This window comes from Xiphophorus hellerii, chromosome 15 (genome assembly GCF_003331165.1).
Source record: "Xiphophorus hellerii strain 12219 chromosome 15, Xiphophorus_hellerii-4.1, whole genome shotgun sequence".
Lineage (NCBI taxonomy): Eukaryota > Metazoa > Chordata > Actinopteri > Cyprinodontiformes > Poeciliidae > Xiphophorus > Xiphophorus hellerii.
This window is the reverse complement of record NC_045686.1, coordinates 23,870,369-23,889,187: the sequence shown is the minus strand read 5'-3', so window position 1 is coordinate 23,889,187 and position 18,819 is coordinate 23,870,369. Positions and strand designations below refer to the sequence as shown.

General features: G+C 42.3%; 1 protein-coding gene across 1 annotated transcript in view; it reads left to right on the top strand.

The window, feature by feature from the left end:
* rev3l (REV3 like, DNA directed polymerase zeta catalytic subunit) overlaps nucleotides 1–18,819 on the top strand; it is a 64,309-nt gene that overhangs the window by 31,524 nt on the left and 13,966 nt on the right. The window contains exons 9-21 of the mRNA XM_032586095.1: nucleotides 1,486–1,622; nucleotides 1,841–1,969; nucleotides 3,874–4,111; nucleotides 4,234–4,376; nucleotides 5,884–9,664; nucleotides 11,175–12,055; nucleotides 13,327–13,400; nucleotides 13,540–13,665; nucleotides 13,803–13,995; nucleotides 14,878–14,989; nucleotides 15,104–15,219; nucleotides 17,518–17,636; nucleotides 18,552–18,670. Coding sequence (XP_032441986.1) covers nucleotides 1,486–1,622; nucleotides 1,841–1,969; nucleotides 3,874–4,111; nucleotides 4,234–4,376; nucleotides 5,884–9,664; nucleotides 11,175–12,055; nucleotides 13,327–13,400; nucleotides 13,540–13,665; nucleotides 13,803–13,995; nucleotides 14,878–14,989; nucleotides 15,104–15,219; nucleotides 17,518–17,636; nucleotides 18,552–18,670 — 6,168 coding nt within the window. The remainder of the gene's footprint in view (nucleotides 1–1,485; nucleotides 1,623–1,840; nucleotides 1,970–3,873; nucleotides 4,112–4,233; nucleotides 4,377–5,883; nucleotides 9,665–11,174; nucleotides 12,056–13,326; nucleotides 13,401–13,539; nucleotides 13,666–13,802; nucleotides 13,996–14,877; nucleotides 14,990–15,103; nucleotides 15,220–17,517; nucleotides 17,637–18,551; nucleotides 18,671–18,819) is intronic.

Genomic DNA, 18,819 nt, shown 5'->3' with positions numbered 1-18,819 from the left:
AGTTCACAGCAGCGCATAATGAGTTATGTTACACACTGACAAAATGTGAAAGTTTTCTGCTACAGTATCAAAAGTTGAACATTTGTCAACTTTCTCGAGTCGCGTCACTAGCCTGAATGTTCACATCTACCGTACGAGCTTAAAATTTCACATGCATGAATTGCTCCGGTCGCTGGGCTGGATGAGGACAAGCGACTGTCACTGCATTCGTCCTTTAATCCATGAAATGTTCTTCAGGTGGTAAAAGGCCGATTTTGTAACTGTCTTTATGTGGCTGTGAATGTTCAGGTCAGAGTTTATTATTACACCCAGATTTCAGACCTGGCATCTAGTTTCCAGCAGTAATAAGTGAAGCTGTGCGTTGACTCTAGATTGTTCCTCTTTAGGTCCAAAGATAATAACTTTAGTTTTGTTTCTGTTCAGCTGGAGAAAGTTTTGGCACATTCATGCATTGATTTGTTCTAAACATCTGTTCAGTGCTTGGACAGTTCAGAGTAACCTGGTGACATCGTAATGTAGAGCTGTGTATCGTCTGCATGGTCATCATAAATAATTTTATTTCCTGTTACAACCTGAACTAGTGGGAACATGAAGATACTGAATAAGAGAGGCCCCAGGACTGAACCTTGGGGTACCCTATGTGTGACCTCTATGCACTTCGATGAGAATGAATGATTTACACAAATACATGACCAAGTTTTTAAAAAATAAATAAATAAAGTCTACCGGCAGACGGTAACGGGAGCTGGAAATTCTTTTTTTCCCATCACATCTACAAATCTGTGCAGTGTGTTTTACCTGTGAGTGTCAGCTGCCCACCTTGTTTACATTTCAGTGCTTCCGAGTCTCATAGTGGTGAGTTGGTGGGCAGAGCAGCATGGGTAAAGGAGCACTTTTGGCAGCTTGTATCTGAGAGCAATCTGGACAGATACAAAAGCCCAGTTGGCCGCCTGCCCGGTTTCCATTCATATTCCCCTCGTCTGCATGCACACTCTTAACAACGTAGCGTCGCCCACTCATATGCACACACACTCCATCGGACAACAGAAACTCCTCAGAGCCGTGCAGCCCTCCCACTTTAAACAGCACTTCCCCTGATTAAGACTCGTAATAAAACATGGCAACAGGAGGCCTGAAATGGATCACCTTTGAAGGTATGATGCAACAGAGATCACATATTTATTATGACTTTATCTGCATACTTGTATTGATTTAACTTTGATCTCACTCTTAGTTTGGAGAAAACATCTATCAAAGAATGTGCAGCACATGTTTCTTTTTTATGGATTCAGTTCCTTGGAAAGAAAAATTTAAAGTTATCAAAATAGCTATATTCAGGTGAGAAGTGTCAAGCCGGAACTCTGTATTGGTCAGATGAAAGCCTGATTGCTGCGTCTATAGAACTGAAGCTTCTGTATTGACCTGTTGTTGTCCTAGCTGAGCTTCAATTATTTGATTTTTTTTTTTTTTTTTTTTTTTGTTCAGGACCCAAGATTTGTTTGTGGATGATGAACAGGAGAGTTTGTCAGCTGAACTCACTCTGCATCCTGACCTCCTGACCCCTGACAGGGTGCCGTGTACAGCTGCTAACGCCGTGGAGACGCACAGAGACTCCCAGCCAGGTGAGGCAGGAACCCATCACAGAGCAACATACAGCTGCATGTACATAGCTTCCTATTGCAAACATAAATCAAGCTCTTCTCAGATCATTGCTCTACAATAAACACAAACCTTCAAAGATGTCTTCCTTCGACTCATTTCAGTTCAGTTTTGGTTTGCTTCACCTATGCTGATTGAAGTTGGGCGGTTTCTGTGTTTTTCTACCTGTTCCTGTGTTCAGACTCAGTGAGGAGCAGTGGAAAAGTCCCAGAGGAAGCTGTCATTGATGAAGAAGCCATCTTAAGTCTTCTGGAAAACAGCCAGACGTTTCTGCCACTCTCACAAACGGCCAACAACTCCACCCTATTAGGTATAGCATCTAACCCGTTACTCATCTTTCTGGTAAAGTCTGCTGGCCTGATCATTTGATATTAAACAGCTGTTTATAAATTCCTTCTGTTGTGGATGATCTCTGCAGGCTTTAGAAGTAGTGCTATGTTGTGTTGCTAACAGATTTTTTCAGATTGGTCCATTGTCACAGCTCACATCCTCTTGTTTGTACTTCTCATAATGATATACAGTATATGGCAGGCGGTTAACCGATGAGATTTTTTTCTGCAATGTTTACCAATTAGTTCAATGTGTCCTTGTATCACAATTCCAAGCTAGAAAATTTCTGAAGAAATTTAAACGGGGTTTGCCAAAGTGTGACCGTCGATTGGAACCCAGTGTTCTGAGGCTAAAAATTAGCATCAATGCTAAAGTAAGCTACAATGTACTCAATAGTCACAAGCATGTTGAGTAACACGAACTTACTCCATTCAGTATGCTAAAATTAGGGTCTAAGCTAAAATTAGCCAAAATGCAAATGTTAGCCTGAATGCTGCCAGTGACATGTGAGGTATCACTAGCATGTTGTCTTACAGTGACTTCCTCCATTCAGTGTGCTACACATGGCTAATAAATAAAAAATTGCTTAAAAGCTTATTTTAAGGAAAATTCTACTGCTGATGTGGGCAGTGCACCGCCCCCCACTAGTGCTAATGTTTGTGCTAATGTCAATGCACTGCCTAATGATTTTTACTTTTACAAAAGTAAACATTCATGGCACTTTGTTACCAGAAAATGTGCTCATCTCCTAGCAACAGATTAACAACAAATATTGTTGTTCAAAAAACATAAGATTTCTTCTGCTCTTTTGAAATACTACTGTAATCTTATTCTACTTAACAATAATTGTGTTTGGTGAATTTAGTAGAAAAGTGAAAGTTTTTTTTTGTCATTGGTGGTAAATATATTATAAAACTACAGAAGAGGATTAGGGCCACTGAAAAAAAAAAAAAGAATTCTGACATTAAAGTCAGAATTATTTTTTTTATTTTTTCGGTGGCCCTAATCCTCTTCCGTACAAAACAGATATTCAAAGTAACAATATTATTTATACTTCGTCGCAGTTTGTTACCAGAAAAAAACGCTGAAAAGTTACCAGCTTTATCAACTGCAGTAGCAATTTCGCTCCAACTTCTCTCCTTGTCATTTCTGCGGATATTCTTTTCATGAAATGTTGGATAAACAGTCATGTTGTTTTCACATATCATCTCCCATGTCCACTGGTCTCTGGGTTGTGTCTTGTCAGCTGTTTGTGATTCCCCAAGGGGAATCCGTGCTTTCTGATTGGCTACCTGTCACATTCAGCAGGTTGCGTTCTCTCTTCCAGTCACGGAGAACCACACACGCTGCAGTCATAAACTGGCCAAGACAATCCAACATGTTGAATTATGCCCGATTTAGATCAAACCGGCCACAACGTTCTACTGACTGGACCCGATCAGTCGTAACACACCACACACACAAGGGGAAAATCGGGGCAAAAAATTGTGTAATGTGGACAAAATTCTATTTCTGTTTTGAGTCTGATTGACACAAAACGATGTCAGTTGATTTGAATTTGACTCGTTTTTCTCTAATTACAAAAAACTTAATTTTGTTGGCATTTTGGTTACTCAAAATACCAACAGAAGTAATAGCCCGTATGCCAATATCCAGCCGCATGTTTTGATATACAGTATATATATTGTGAGTGGGTGCTCAGCGGTATGAGCCACATTAACAGTGAAAGGTAGCGACAGTTGTTTTGAGGTGTAGAATAATAGGTCCCCTCCATGCATTGCATGGAGGGATTTCAATGCCGTCCTATGCATTTCTGTGGCAGGCCCCAATAAAATGTTGTTCAGCACATTTATGTGTGACGTGTCCGTCTTCTCGTCTCTGTAGAAAGCAGCCAGGATCACGCCCTCATTGATTTGCTGGCTGGCCTGGAAGACGATGGTTTCCACAGGACTCCACTAATACACAGCTCTCAGCCTCAGTCGCTCCCCGGTGCATCAACCTACAACTGCAACAGTGATGAAGAAGAAGCCGGACCCGAGCTGGAAAAAGAAGAGGCGGAGCTTAGTATGATAATGTCACAGCGGTGGGACAGCGAACATCCTGGGAGAACAAACCCACCGAGGCGAGTTTTTAACTGGAACTCAGAGAGGAAATAATAATCCAAGTCCCGCCTGGACGCTTTTATTGGTTCCACTGCAGTTAGAGGCAGGGCTAAGCTGTGTCCTGTTGTTGCTGTTTGCACAGGCCTGCGGTCAGGGAGGCAGAGGACGGCTTCAGCGACGAGCAGCAGGAGTCCTCTGACGAAGACATGGAGTGGAGTGGGACTCACTCTCTGTTTCTTAATCTGTCCATCCCACAGCTGGACGGGGCAGCAGACGAAAGCAGTGGTGAGGCATTTTCTGCTCAGTGCCGGCATACGCTAGTGTCACCAAAAGTATTTGTTTATCCTTCCAAATAATTGGAAGTTCCAATCACTTCCACGTTCACAGGTGTCTAAAATCCAGCACCTAGGGAAGCAGACTGCTTCTGCAGACATTTGGGAAAGGATTGCTTGCTCTCAGATCAGTGAAGTCAGACAGGAAACTGTGACATTATATTATATTACATTCCGTTGAGGAATTTCGTGATGAAAATGTCCTTGTGAACTGTTTTCGGGTGTTATGAAATTGAAGCAAAAGGGAATAAAAGCAACTTGGCCACAAGGCGGTGGCCGATAATTCAGCTTAAATTTGGGAGATCTGCGATACTTGAATGTGAAGCCGATCTTATCCGTCAATCTTACTGCATAGAGAAAATGTATAGCTGTATTCTTGCATGCATATGCTCTAATATCAGAACATTAGATTATTAATGTTTTTTATAAGCAGGGCTTGTGAATGCTTCACAATCTTCATCTGCACCAGCAGCTGGAAAATAGGAGTTAAACACAGATTAATTAATCATTTATTGACAACTTCAAGACATTAAAAGACTGAGAGTGGTAAAGAAGTCAGAAATGAGATTCATGATTCAGTGGAATGTAATCAGCTGTGAGTAAAGCATTAACTTAAACTCTCTCAGCTGAGTTTAGAGTCAACTACATGATGATGAGAGACAGACTGAGTTATTCTGATGCTAATTCAACATTTTGTTGTTAAAGAACAGTATTTTACTTATTTATGTTCATTTTAAGCAGTCAAAAATCTTAAAAAGTTTTAAGCAGGACACTCAACATTTTCAGAAGCTGCTGCTCCTCATCTGCCTACCCCTATATGCTGATGAAAGCAGTTATTTCCTCTTGTGTCAAGTGTAAAGTCTGGAATGGGAATTTATGGTGTGAGGTTTTTTTTCTCAGGAGTGTGGCTCTGCTCCTTTGGGTCAATGAGAGGAACTCCTAATTCTTCGACATACAGAGACATTAGGGTCTGTTTTATGTTTCGGGATGATTTCTTCTTGTTCCAACATAGCAAAAAGAGATTGAGTGCATACAAGAGGGTGAATGTCAGCACTAAGAACCTCCTCCTGACTCTGGTTGATTGTTTCCGATTGAGCGGCGTATTTGTGCAGATGGCAATAGGACAACATGGAGGAGGAACTTTAATTTCCCCCACTGTATCATGTCATGTGACAGTGCTATAATTTAACAAATGTCTGAAACAAATATTTTTATAAAAGTTACGTGTTGCAGCGTTGGCACATTTCTAAATTGGTTGTAGCCTCAAAGGATGGAGCGCCATTTTATGGGCCTCTATAGATTAAGAATGAGATGTCACTGAAGTCCTTATGAGTGAGGGTAGGTGAGCAAATGATTTTGGCAATAAAGTGTATTTATGAAACCATTTTCTTTCATTTCATTTCATTGTTGTGCTGTTCATGTCCTGCCATTCCTACCCTTTCTTTTCTCTTTATTCCTAGATTCTTCTTTAACAGACAGTGGCTCCATGTCTCAGTCTTCGCTTACAGTCACAGAGAAGCTGTTGGGGAAATCAAATCCCTGCACTGGAGAGACTGTCCACCTGGAGCCGCCATCGTCAGCTAAGATCTTGCTGTGCAAGCATCCTGAGCACAGGCCAGTCCGTGGGCTGGACACGGAGGAACAACTCAAAAACTCCTTTCAGTTAAAAAACAGCCCGGACGGCTCCAATGAATGTTCAGCAGGTTTCAGGGTTAATAAAGAAATCACATACATCCTGCCAGTGAAGCACCCAATTCCTCGCAAAATAGCCAATCACACTGAGGTGCCTCCTATCTGCATGGACAAGGAGGACATTCGACCATTGTACACGTATAACAAGAAAACCTCCAAACCTGTGGAGAAGGCTGATCTGGAAGCCTTCCCTTTTAGCAGTGGAAAAGTGTCAAAAAATAGGAAAAGGTACAGCAGCCTTGAAACTGTAGAAACTAACCGTTTATCCATCTTTCAGAACCACAGCACCATCTCCCTTTGTTACTCAGACCTCAGAGCCTGCTCTGCTAAGACAGAGCTGGAGCTGAGCACTAAGGAGAGAAAAAGCCCAATTCTGAGGAGCCTCACCTCAACACCGTCCCTCATGAAGGAGGGCGAGTTCATCGACCACAAAGAAGAACTGGCCCCGGAGAGTGAGGAAGGAGATGTTGGGGAGCTCAAAATTAGATATGAAGACTACCAGGAAAATAAAACTGAGAGAACTATTGTGGCCCAGCAGGAGGCACATTACAAGTTCTTCCCCAGTGTTATTCTCTCCAACTGTCTCAATAGAAAGAAGACTGTAAATAAAAAGCCAGCTGACACCTGCAGCAAGCCAGAGCTGTCCCCGACTTGCAAGCTGAAGCTGAAACTTCCTAAAAAAAGGTTAGGAATGGCAGGACATAGGAACAAAGCAGCAGCAGCTCAGAGCCCGATTTCTGACAGTCCAGTTTGCACTGGCCTCTGTTCAGAAACACCTGCTTGTAACCAGACTTCAGACACAGAGGGGCCAGTTTCAGAGGATCAACCAAAACCACAGGCTGAGGTAAATGAAGACGAGCCAAATGAAGAAGTTGAGCCAGCTATAAATGAAGAGTTGGACAATGAGGAAAAGACAGTCGATGAGCAGATAGAACCAGTGTCAGAGGCTGTTGTCTCCAACACCACCATTACTTTCTTTCTTTGTGAAGAAGTCAAAGATGTAACAGAGGATCGGTTGAGCCTTGACCCAGATGTATCTGCAAAAGTTAGCTGTACTAAATCATCAGCACTGCCGGGGAGTAAATACACACTGAGGGCTAAACGGAAGCAGAACTTTGATGGTACTGATGAAGACCAGCCAGGTTCCAGTCGTTCTAAAAACTCCAGCAAGTTTCCCAGGGGCCAGGAGACCAAATACCAGAAAAGACGCAAGAAAGAACCTCCCGTAATTATCAAGTACATCATAATCAACAGGTTCAAAGGTCAGAAAAACATGTTGGTGAAGATGTCCAAAGTGAATGCAGATGAACAGCTGGTCATGTTAACTGCAGATAAAGTGGAACATTACAATAAACTGGCTCCTCTCAAGAGCTTCTGGCCTAAAGTGCCAGAGTCCACTGCCATCAGGTTTCCCGTCAAAGAGCCCAAAGCTAAAAAATCGCCCAAGCGAAAAGCCAGGGTCAACAACACAGGCAAGAAGACGATCAACATCTCTCCCAAAAAGCCTCTCGTCAGACGAGGGCAAAGGATGAAAAGGAGCACAGGCTGTCAGAGAGGCCCACTTCTGCCCTCTCTGCCCCCCCCTCGGCCATGTTACTGTGAGCTAGCAGATGACTTTGAGAAAGAGTACACTGATGTCATGGTAGAACTGGGCTATCTTTCTGATAGATCCCCAAGCCCAACAGAATCAACGCCCCCGCGTTGTTGGTCCCCAAGTGACCCTTTTCTAAACAGTACAGAACAGCTGATAAATCCACTCAGTGATCCTTGCCTTAGCTCTGCATCACTAAATCCATGCACAAAGTCTGTGACTAAAAGAGGCCAAAGGAGAAGTCGAACAGCCAAACCTAAGAAGTCCACAGAGTCTAAAAGAAAAGTAAACATGTCTGCTGCTAAGCCCTCACAGGTACAAGAGCCCAAACAGGTGAAAGCAAGGAGAGGTGCTGCTGCTGCTGCAAGGCAAAGAAAGAAAGCTAGCAATTCAACTGAAAGTTCTGCAATATCTCCAAGACCTAGAAGGTCCCGCAAAAAGAAAACCGACAAACCTAAAAGTGATGATTTATGCAAAGAAGACTCCCAGCTGCTTTTCTCTGATGGCGGGTTGGCTCCATCAGAGAGTTCCTCTCAAGACATCACCTCCTTTCAGCAGCCGCTAGGCACCGATATCACCGGTCAGAGCAGGTCCTCGGCTTCAGACACATTGATGCCCACCTCAGCTAGCTTTATTGAACCAAAGGCTGAGGACTGCGAGACCTCAATCATGCAAGTTAACCAAAACATGCTGGCATCTGTTGAGATGAAGCAGCAGGGTTGTCAGACCACTATGATAAAGGTAGAATCTTGTCCAGAATATTGCACTGCCCCTCAGCCTCCAGCAGAGACAAGTAATGATGTCCAGAAAGACAAAGGTTGTCTCCCTTCAGCTCCTAAAAACGGAGAGACACCAGCTCTCACTGAGACCCCGTCTGGCTTGGCTGTCCTTAAGCAGCTCCTCCAGAAGAGGCAGCAGGGACAGGCCCTTCCTCTAAAAGTAGTTGGAACAGACAGACATGCCGCTGCCATAGCTCAGGCCGCAGTGCTGCTAAACCCCTCCGCTAAACACACTAAGCCCATTAGAACTCCTTCCACTGCTCCTCGGAAACCCCGGGTCCCAAAGTCTACCGCTCCTAAGGAGAAGAAGCCCAGAAACAGGAAAAGCAGGACCAGTAGTACTCAACCAGACCAATCAGTGAAGCAGGACGGCAGCATGTCTGATGACTGCCCTCTCTTCTCCTCTGCACCGAGCCTCGCCAGCTGCAACTTCATAGAGGACAGCTTGTCCCCAGAGCTCCCACAGGACTACACCTTCGATATAAACACTATTCACCAAGCAGAGTTCTCCAGTCCCTACAGCGGCAATCAGTTTGTTTTGACTGATAAAAACCTACCTGTCAAGTTCCTCAGTGACATCTGCCATGAACTTCCATCTGCTCAGGCGCAGGGCTTGGAAGGTCTTTCTCAGAGCCAGACCGAGAGAGACTCTGCTGTGTGCAAAGTCAGGCCTGCCAGCCCTGAACTCTTTGACAGGTCTGGGAATGGAGAGCCCTCAACAAACCTTGCTCTGCTTCAATCTGAGAAGCACAGGCCAGAAAGACAAAGAGAATGGGACCTTTCTTTCTATAAATCCCATACCCTCAGCCCTTTTCAAGACTTCCACTGTGAGAGAAAGGAGTTCCTCTTCTCAGCCTTCGACCCCGTCATACCTTTGTCTCTAAGCTCGGTGTCGTTCGTCGACCAGGAAGGCTCACCTACTAGCGAACTTCACGAGAGCATCGACGGACTTACGTCCACCACACCGAGCAGCTCCCCTCACTCAATCAGTTCTCTGTCACATGTGAGAGCAAGCCAGCTTCAGCGGGGCACCGGAGGTGGAGCCCATGTCCTCAAGCCCCTCATGTCCCCTCCTAGTCGGGACGAGATCCTCAGCAGTCTGATGGACCTGGAGATGTCAGAAGCCACGTTCCAGGAGCCCTTCTGCAGCGATCCCTCTGACATCCCAAACAAGCCAATGTAAGATCACACTTTCTCACGTTATGATGTTCTTTTGAAACTTAGCAGTTTGTTCCTGCAGATATTTAGATATGATTATTTAACAATGGAACTGGTTAAAACACTAGAATGCCACAGATCAGCCGACTAGTCAAGAAGAATAGATTTGAGTCTGGTGGAATACAGTAAAGATGGCAAATACCACTACTTTTCTTTATGCTGACTGCAGAATTTATGGCTTTAATGGTAGTGCGTTAATAGATTGTGATTTGAGTGGAAGTCAGTATAATATTTTAGTGTCCAGTGGGAGTATCTGGTGCTGGGTAAAAGTACTAAAGCACTCAGTTCTGTAGCAACTTTTTGTCTAAGACTCTAATCACCCACTAAGTCTACGGTTCATGGAGAACGATGTTTTTTGGTAATAAACGTCTGGGAAGTCAGATAATCAATCTGGTATTTGAAGTGCTACAGGATTCTTACAGTCTGATAGATTGAATTATTTTAAAGGAGTCAAATAAATGTGGGGAAGAAAAATAAGATTATGAAAAAATATTTTTATCCTCAGGCTCTATTCTGTGAAATGTCTAAAAATTCTCCTTTCTTTTTTTTTTCTTCCATGTGTCCTTGTCTTCCTTGTATACCTCCTTCTCTTGAATCTACCTTTCCTTCCTCCCTTTGTCAATTATGTCCTTCCAATTTTTCTTCCTCCCTTCTTTCTTTCTTCCATCTTCTCTTCCTTCCATCTCTTGAAAGTTTAGTCTGGAAAATGGAGCTTTTAGTGTAATAATGTGATGGAAGCCAAGGCTTAAAATCCTGATTGAATGTTTGGTGGTTCTAAGCAGTTACAAAGTTGTTGATTAGATTTATGTCAAACAGGAGGGAAAAAATGTGGTGAGGATCTAATAGTTTTATCAAAATATACTTTTTTTCCCCCACCAATATGTTAAGAACGTCCAAATTGCTGTATTGAAGTATAAAAGACCTGTAAGCATAAAAGAATTTGAATTTCAAAAGCAGTTCTTTTAGAGATTTGTGACACACAGCTAAAATTATCACCATAAAATAAGATAAAAGCTGAAACGATGTGTAAGAGAAAATTCATAAGTTTTATTAAATTATTGCACACGAAATAACTGCTTTTTAAAGGATGATTGTTGTTACTCTCCTGTTGTATCAAAGCCAACATAAATGTTAAATTTGACACATTTCTGATTGTTAATTGTTTTTAGATTTCAGCAGCAGATGGACTCATTTTTCCTCTGCAGTCTTATTGTAAATCTTTTTGTGACTAACTATTTGTCTCGGGGTCATTTACTCTGCTTACTTTGGACACTAATACAAATAAAATATAATATCTAATTAAAAGATAGATTATATTCATGATTGCTAGTTTAAGATGAATGCAGTCCTGTTGAGGAGAGTATTACTGACCACACAAATGAAGGATCCAGTTCTCCTGTCCTGGATCTGTGGTTCTTCCTGTTGTCTGGTGTCATTTAGATGATTTCTCGTCTCTCCTGCTGTCTTCCAGGGAGGTTGGGGGCCGCAAGCTCACCGTGGGAACCAGATTAGTGAGGGAACTCCAAGAGTTTGGAGGAGACCTGTCTTTGGAGGGCCTCCATTTCTGGAAGACCGCCTTCTGCGTCATGACGCACCCCGCCACCACCATCACCTCCTCTCAGGGAGCGGAGGTCGAGCAGGCAAAAGAAGAAAAGACAGGGCTTCTCGCATCCTCAGCCAGCGACAAGAAGGTCGTCCTTCTGCCCTGCAGGAACCCGCCGAGCCACGAGCGCGTGCAGCTGTGGCTGGAAGCCAGGAAGCAGTACGACAGCCTGCAGAAAGAGAGGAGGGAGCCGGGGAAGAAGCGGGAGGGGGCAGATGTGGAGCAGGAGAACCCTGACAGAACCAACCTGCCTAATGTTTCCAGATGCATTTCAGTTAACATTGAACACTATGGGAACACTTCCAGTGTGAGAACTCGCAGGAGAAAGAAGCTCAGCCTGTCCTTAGCCTTGTCTCCTCTGGTGGACACCGGCCCTCGGTCCAACACCACAACACTGAGTCCGGTTTCAGATGAGAGCACTGTGAGCCCTCAGCCTGAGAAACAGGAGGACGCCTCCAACACGGTGTCTCCAGAATCCCCAGAGCTGCCTCCGTGGCAGGAGCCTCACCAGCTGAGCCCATCAGCGCCTGAGCGACTCGGCAGCAAGAACTCACCAGAGTCACCATCATCCAGGCTCCCCGATTCACAGGAGAGATTCGGAGCGGACCAGTCTCCCTTTCCTTTCCATGGTGCAGATGGGAACGGTGGTAGCAGCAATCCACACCGCCTACACACCACCCCCTTCTTAAGGAAAAGGCGGAGGAGCACGGAAGATCTGGACCCAGTCTGCAGCACGCCCATAAGTGACAGTAAGTTTCACCAGCAGGGCTCATGAGAGAGTGTTCATATTCATATTACATATCTGAACAAACAGACGTTGCATTATTAGTTACTTTCTGACTGAAAGCAATAGAAATATATAGAACTTATTAACTTGTGGTGGGACTAATTTACCGTACTAATTAATTACAGGTTCTGTAATTAATTAGTCACAATTTAATTAAAAACCATATATCAACTAAATAAGCAACCATTTTCATTCAAAAGCCTTTTTTGCTGCTAAATTACTGAATAAATAGACCTGAGCTCAGCATCAAAAATATTTATTGTTTTTAATCTGTTATTCAGGTTCTTCAACCATCAGATTAATGAAAAGTGTTGTAACATAACATATTTTGAATGCCACATCTAGTTTAAATGGTTCTAATCTATTATAACTCATAACTGCACAACATATCAAATGGAAATTAATTGAACTGTCTAAATGTGTGTAGCTGCCTGATGCGTTAAAAAGCCATAGCATTTTAAGCTTCCTTTTAGTGAATGTTTGATCATTTATAACAAAGGATGCATCTGCAGCTAAAAATATTTCAATATATTTATGTGAAAAGTTCAGCCCTTTCTGCTGGACGTACTGTACATCAGTAAAGTGTAGAGCTGATCGCTTTATTTTTTTATTATTAATAACTGGATAACGAAAGGAGTTTTATATATTCTTACAGAATTTGAACCATTTGAGTTTTTCTGGGTAGAACATATTTACAGACAAAGAATGTTTTACATCTTAAATGTAAATATTTTCTGAGCAGTTTATGGTGTAATTACTACTCTGATAGTGTTCTCTGAGCTAATGGCCTGCTTTTGATTCCATACACTCCAGTTAACAATTAATTTATTACTAAACTACTTGACAATTATTTTAATAAACCATTAATTCTATAATTCTATTAATCGTTTTAGGCCAAGCATGGTTTAATACATACTGATGTATTTTGCTTAATGTCATTTTCAGTTTTTAAAAGTGCCTGTTAAAAAAGTTGGTATTTAGAAACTTGTTTATTTTGTCTTCTGTTTTTGTTCTTTAAGAAGCATTAAAAACCCTGTTTTCTCAGCACACCTGGGCTTATTGAGCTTGTTTACTATTTGGGAAACCGTGTCCAGCTGCTGATAATCAATCAGCAGGACAAGTTAGGTTTTTGTCCCTTTGAACATAAATGTTGTAAATGTGTAAAAGTAAATGTGTCTAACACAGCGGTTCTGCTGTTAACTGAGCTCTTGTCCTGATCTTTCCCTGCTGCAGAGGATCCTGTTTCTCGGAGAAGAAGAAGCCAGACCGATCCTTTGAGGAGAGTATTACTGACCACACAAATGAAGGTTAGAACTCACCCCTGTCTGTGTGATTTCCAGTTTACAGTTCAGTGTTTGACTGCAGTCTTATCTTTTATTTTAACGGGGCTGAAGCGTCATATTGTGCACTTTGCAGTGCTTTTTATGCTCTCTCTTTTCTTCACAGAACCAGTTTGCTGCTATAAATGTGCCAAAGAAAGAACAGTCTCAGATTGAAGGGCCAAGTATTGCCAACTCGTATGGCTTCAAGGTCAGCATGCAGAATCTGCAGGATGCCAAAGCTCTGCATGAGGTGAGAAACTCCGCAGGACAGGTTGGGACCAACAGCTGCTGTGGTCCGGTCCGGGTCCACACCTCGCTCATGTGGCACATGTTACTTTTTGCAAGTTCCATATTTAGCTTACAGTACAGTTTGTTTTGACTCTTCAGGTCCAGTACCTTACTTTAATGGGAATGGAGCTCCATGCTAGAAGCCGCCGGGACCTGGAACCTGACCCGGAGTTTGACCCAATATGTGCCTTATTCTACTGCTTGAGCTCCGACGCGCCCCTGCAGGGCGGAGATGGCACTCAGCTGACAGGTGCCATCATGGTGGACAAAGACCATGAAAGCTGTGGTCAAGGTGAAGTCCCTCTACATGTTGGTACAGATATAATTATTGAGAATGCACAACCATTAATTAAAACATCAAGCAGTGCACAACAGTATATTCTATTTTTCATTGAAAAACTGAACATACTACGGAACAAACTACAAATCTAAAACCCCACCAATCACACCCACCCTCTCTATTCAAAAGTACATACAGTAAAAATTATATTTAGCAATTACATTGGACAAAATATTTAGAAGGTCATGAATAAGGATAAATATATAATAATAATATTATCATTATTATTATTAAAAGACCTAGAGGTGAGCAGTGTGAACTAATCACCAACCCAATGGAAAACTTTTGTTCTCTTTTATACTTTATTTTGTCACCTTCTTAAAACAATGGCTTGTTAGTTTTTTGGGTCGTATTGAAATAACGCAAACAATTCACTCATTGAACACAGTAGTAATGGAACTGAATTTAACAAATTTGTCAACTCTAAACAGCTGGATTTTTAGTTTAGATTTAGAGGAACCCCGTGTTATGGATGTTTTGCAATTTTCCGGACGTTTGTTCCAGATTTGTGGTGCATAGAAGCTGAATGCTGCTTCTAAAACATACAGAATACAGTCAACACTATCCAAATCATTTTCACTTGTAGGTAAAAATAACATCTTATTCATTTTATGGTGGAGTGGCAATGAAATATATCTTGTCTGAATTCTGATAATGTCTTCTGTTACTGCCCCCTACTGATGGTTTTGTTCCTTCAGTCTGTTGATGTGCTCTGTTTGCTTTGGTTGGTGTAATAAAGCCTGTAGTCAGTGGTCCAGGTGTTACTGTGTGAGCCTCAGTGTTTCAGTCATGTCAGTGAACCTGGGCTGATGCAGCTGTTGGGATCCTCTGCAGGTCCCAGATCGAAGGCACCGCTGCTGGTCAGGTCAGGAGTCTCTGGGCTACAAGTTACCTACGCCAGGGAGGAGAAGATGCTGTTTCAGGAGCTCATCGCCATCATGAGAAGGTGTGTGTTCTCTCACTGACTGGGGACGGTTTGTGCTACAGTTCTATCAGAGTGAACCACTCAGATGGAGGAGGGTTGTTGATCCTGCTTTCAGTCTGCATGCTGTTTCTCCAGGTTTGACCCAGACATCCTGCTGGGATACGAGGTGCAGATGCATTCATGGGGCTACCTTCTTCAACGCGCCGCTGCAATAGGAGTGGACCTCTGCCAGCAGCTGTCACGGATTCCAGGTACCTCCAGGACTCACCTCGGTGGTTCAGGCTCACGCTGCTCCAGTTTCTGAACAGATCAATGCTTTTATGATTTGAGGCTTTCACAGTTCAGAGAAATAAACTCATAATCTGCCCATCATTACAGAGAAACATGCTTGCTAACATGTCCATTATTCTTTTTTTTCCACTATTAAAGCTGCAGTATGTGACTTTTATAAAAAATATATTTTTTGCATATTTGTTGAAACTGTTACTTTGTCGATGATAATCTGTTAAATTCAAATTCAAAAATACTTTATCCATCCCAAAGGGAAATTAAATAAATTAAAAATCAAGCTCTTCTCTCAGTTCTCCCACTGGTAACTAGAAACAACCAATTAGAGCGAGGAGGTGGGTCTTAGAGCTGTCAATCACCCTTGCATGTGCCTGTACAGCTTCTTCCTGATAACATGCTTTTCTGAATGCTAGGCTAGTTAGCGTGGCCACCAATACCGCCAGATAAACAGTTTTTTTCCCATAATAGTAAGTTGTTCGTCCACCATTAGCACATTGAACAGCACATACACAAGGTTGACTGACAGTACTAAGCCCCTCCTCCTGGCTCTGATTGGTTGTTTTAGGAGTGGTGCATTTCTTCAGATGACCATAGCAGCTCAGGGACGAGGAGGAGATTGATCTTTTCACAGATTATCTCTCATATTATACTGGCACGATATTGTGACAGTTTTGACAAATATGTCAAACATATTTTTTATAAAAGTTACATACTGCAGCTTTAAATCACAGCATCAATTATTGATATCTCCTCTGATAATAAACACAATGCACTCAAGGGCCTCTTAGTTCCAGAACATAATTTACTAGAACCTTTCCACAGTGGAACCATTTCCACTTCTGGGTGCTGCTGGGTTTGTAAGTTGCGACGCTGAGCGAGGTCATTTCTCCTGCTGCAGGTGTTTCTGCTTTGGAAATGAATTACAGCCACTAAACCTGTTACATTGTGAAATATGTGGAAGAAATACTGCAGTGGTATGGAGGATCCCCATTCTGGATGGGCTTTGAAAACTGATCTCAGAATTTTACAGAGCAGTCACAGTTTATTAGAGCTTATAAACTGTGTGATTGTAATTGTTTTAAAAAAATTGTGACAACTTATTCAGACATCATGTGTTTGGGAAGGAGGGAGAAAATAAAAAAGATGAAAATCTTTTTTTTTTCTCTGAGCAGTAATGAAACTATGAGTGAATATTCTGTCATAGTAATTACAAGATATGACATATGTAAGAAACTCCAAATGCACTTAAAGGTGTAACTGTGACAAATTTTAAATATATGAACTAGTTCCATGTATTTGGGTTACTTTGTTTTGAGGAGAGGTTTCTGGCCTGTCATAATGTAATTATTTCACCATGGTTACACTGCAGAACAAAATTAAAATCACTTCAAAGTCAGGACCTTTTTAACATTTATTGATTTTTTTTTCACCAATAAGAGCATTAACCAGACACACTTTCAAACTAAAAATCATTCACCGTGTAACAATCCTAGGAGCTGTTTTCAGTTATGTCTTGGAGAATAAACTCTGTTAAACTTTCCAATCTAACCTGTAATAATCACTAGAACTGGCATTTAGTCTTGCTTATAGTGAAAGCACAAGTCCATCCTTAATTAAAATGATCTATAATTCCCACTAAGATTTCATGATGTTAAACATTGAAAACCATATGAGTTAGTTTTTGCAAACAAACAGTTAAAGTTGACTGAAAATAAGAAAACATGGTGGTGTAGATTCAGTAGCTGCTGCCTCCTCACAGAGAAATTTTAACACATTTTTGATAACTTTTCTGCACCGGGGGGATCTAACAGGTTTCAGCAACAGGTAAAAAAATTTTTGCTTCATAAAAACCAACATTGGTTTCTGGAAAAGATTTTTCCAGTGTGAGTTTGATGTGTTAATTTGCAGTCGGGGTTTATTTTTATGATTTTGCTCCCCAGAGAATGAGTTTTATGAGCCACCTCTCTTTCTAAAAGAAATCAAAACATGGATGTTAGGAGGGGTGGATGTGTGTGTGTGGGGGGGTGTGGGTGTGTGTGGGGGGGTGTGAAAGAGACAGAGGTTTCTGTTTTGAACATGCTGAGAGTGCTAACGCAGGCTTCCCTGGGACCGAGCGTAGCACATATGGACAGTGTGTGTTGTGTGGACAGACGTGTGTCTCCATGACAGTGGGTTTGTGTGTGTGCTCCAGCTGAATGGAGCGCCTCAGGCAGCTGCCAGCCTCTCTAATTGGCTTTCTGTCTGGCTCTGCGTGTCCTCAGGTGACTCCAAGGAGAACCGCTTCGCTGCCGAGAGGGATGAGTACGGAGCCGACACCATGACTGAGATCAACATCATCGGCCGCGTCACCCTCAACCTGTGGAGGGTGATGAAGAGCGAGGCAGGTTCCTCTCCCAGCTTTCTCTCTCCAGGCTGTGGTGACCTGCTGTTTCTATTTTAAAAAAATCATTTATTGCCACCAAAAATGTTTTGGCAGACTTTTGCTCTTTTCATCAGTATCTGGCATTATCTTAAAAAGACAGTTTCAATGTCACGTTAACTCTAACCTCAACCCCCTGGACTTACTACTGGGGATTGTTATAGACCAACACAAATTAGTGCACAATTGTGAAGTAGAAGAAAAAATGTATTTAGAATTTTTTTTCTTTTTGTCATATAAAGGATGGCATGCATCTGTTTTTAGCCACATTTCTACGATAAATTTCTCTTTGCAGAAAAGCTCAGTCAGATTGAAGGGAGAGTCTCTGTAAGCAAAAACAATTCAAGCCTTGCTGCTTTTTCTCAATTGGATTTATGCCTCGACTTTGACTGGGCCATTCAAAGACATGAATGTACTTAGATCTTTACTGTAGCTATATGTTTGGAGTCTTTTTCATGATAAATCTGTTCTACCCAGAACTCCTCAAGTTGCCCAGTCTTGACATCACCTGGTTCAAATTCTATAAAACAAAATCTCCTTTTGGGCACCTGTTGCTCTCCAATTCTTAACTGGTTTTAATCTGTAAATGAATCAACAGATCACTGTACTGTTGATGTTTTTAACTTCAGGTGAATCCTTTGTTGCTTTCAGTAAAGGAATGCCGTTATTGCATTTTAGGAAATAAAATGTTTGTTGTGAATTATTTGTTGATTTGCATCTTTCAAATATATTTTCAATATTGTATAAAAAGTAGTTAATTGAAAAATCTCCAGAAATGTGCCAATTTTTTCCGATTAATCATCAGAGTAATTGATGAATGATGACATAATGGCTCGCACCTGCCCAGGTCTCATTGTGATCTTCTCGGCCCTGCAGGTCACGCTGAACAACTACAGCTTTGAGAACGTGGCCTTCCACGTGCTCCATCAGCGCTTCCCCCTCTACAGCCCCCGCACGCTGTCCGACTGGTTCGACCACATCACACACTTGCACAGGTCCGGCACAGTGACACACTCCCATGTTCTGTTATCCAACGCTCTGCTGTGCCAAACGGGCCCGTCAGCGATCGCTGGGTGGACAGAAGCAGTGAAGGTTTGACCCGACCTGTTCTGGAGTAAAGCAGGCTGTGTCCTCTGATCTGCAT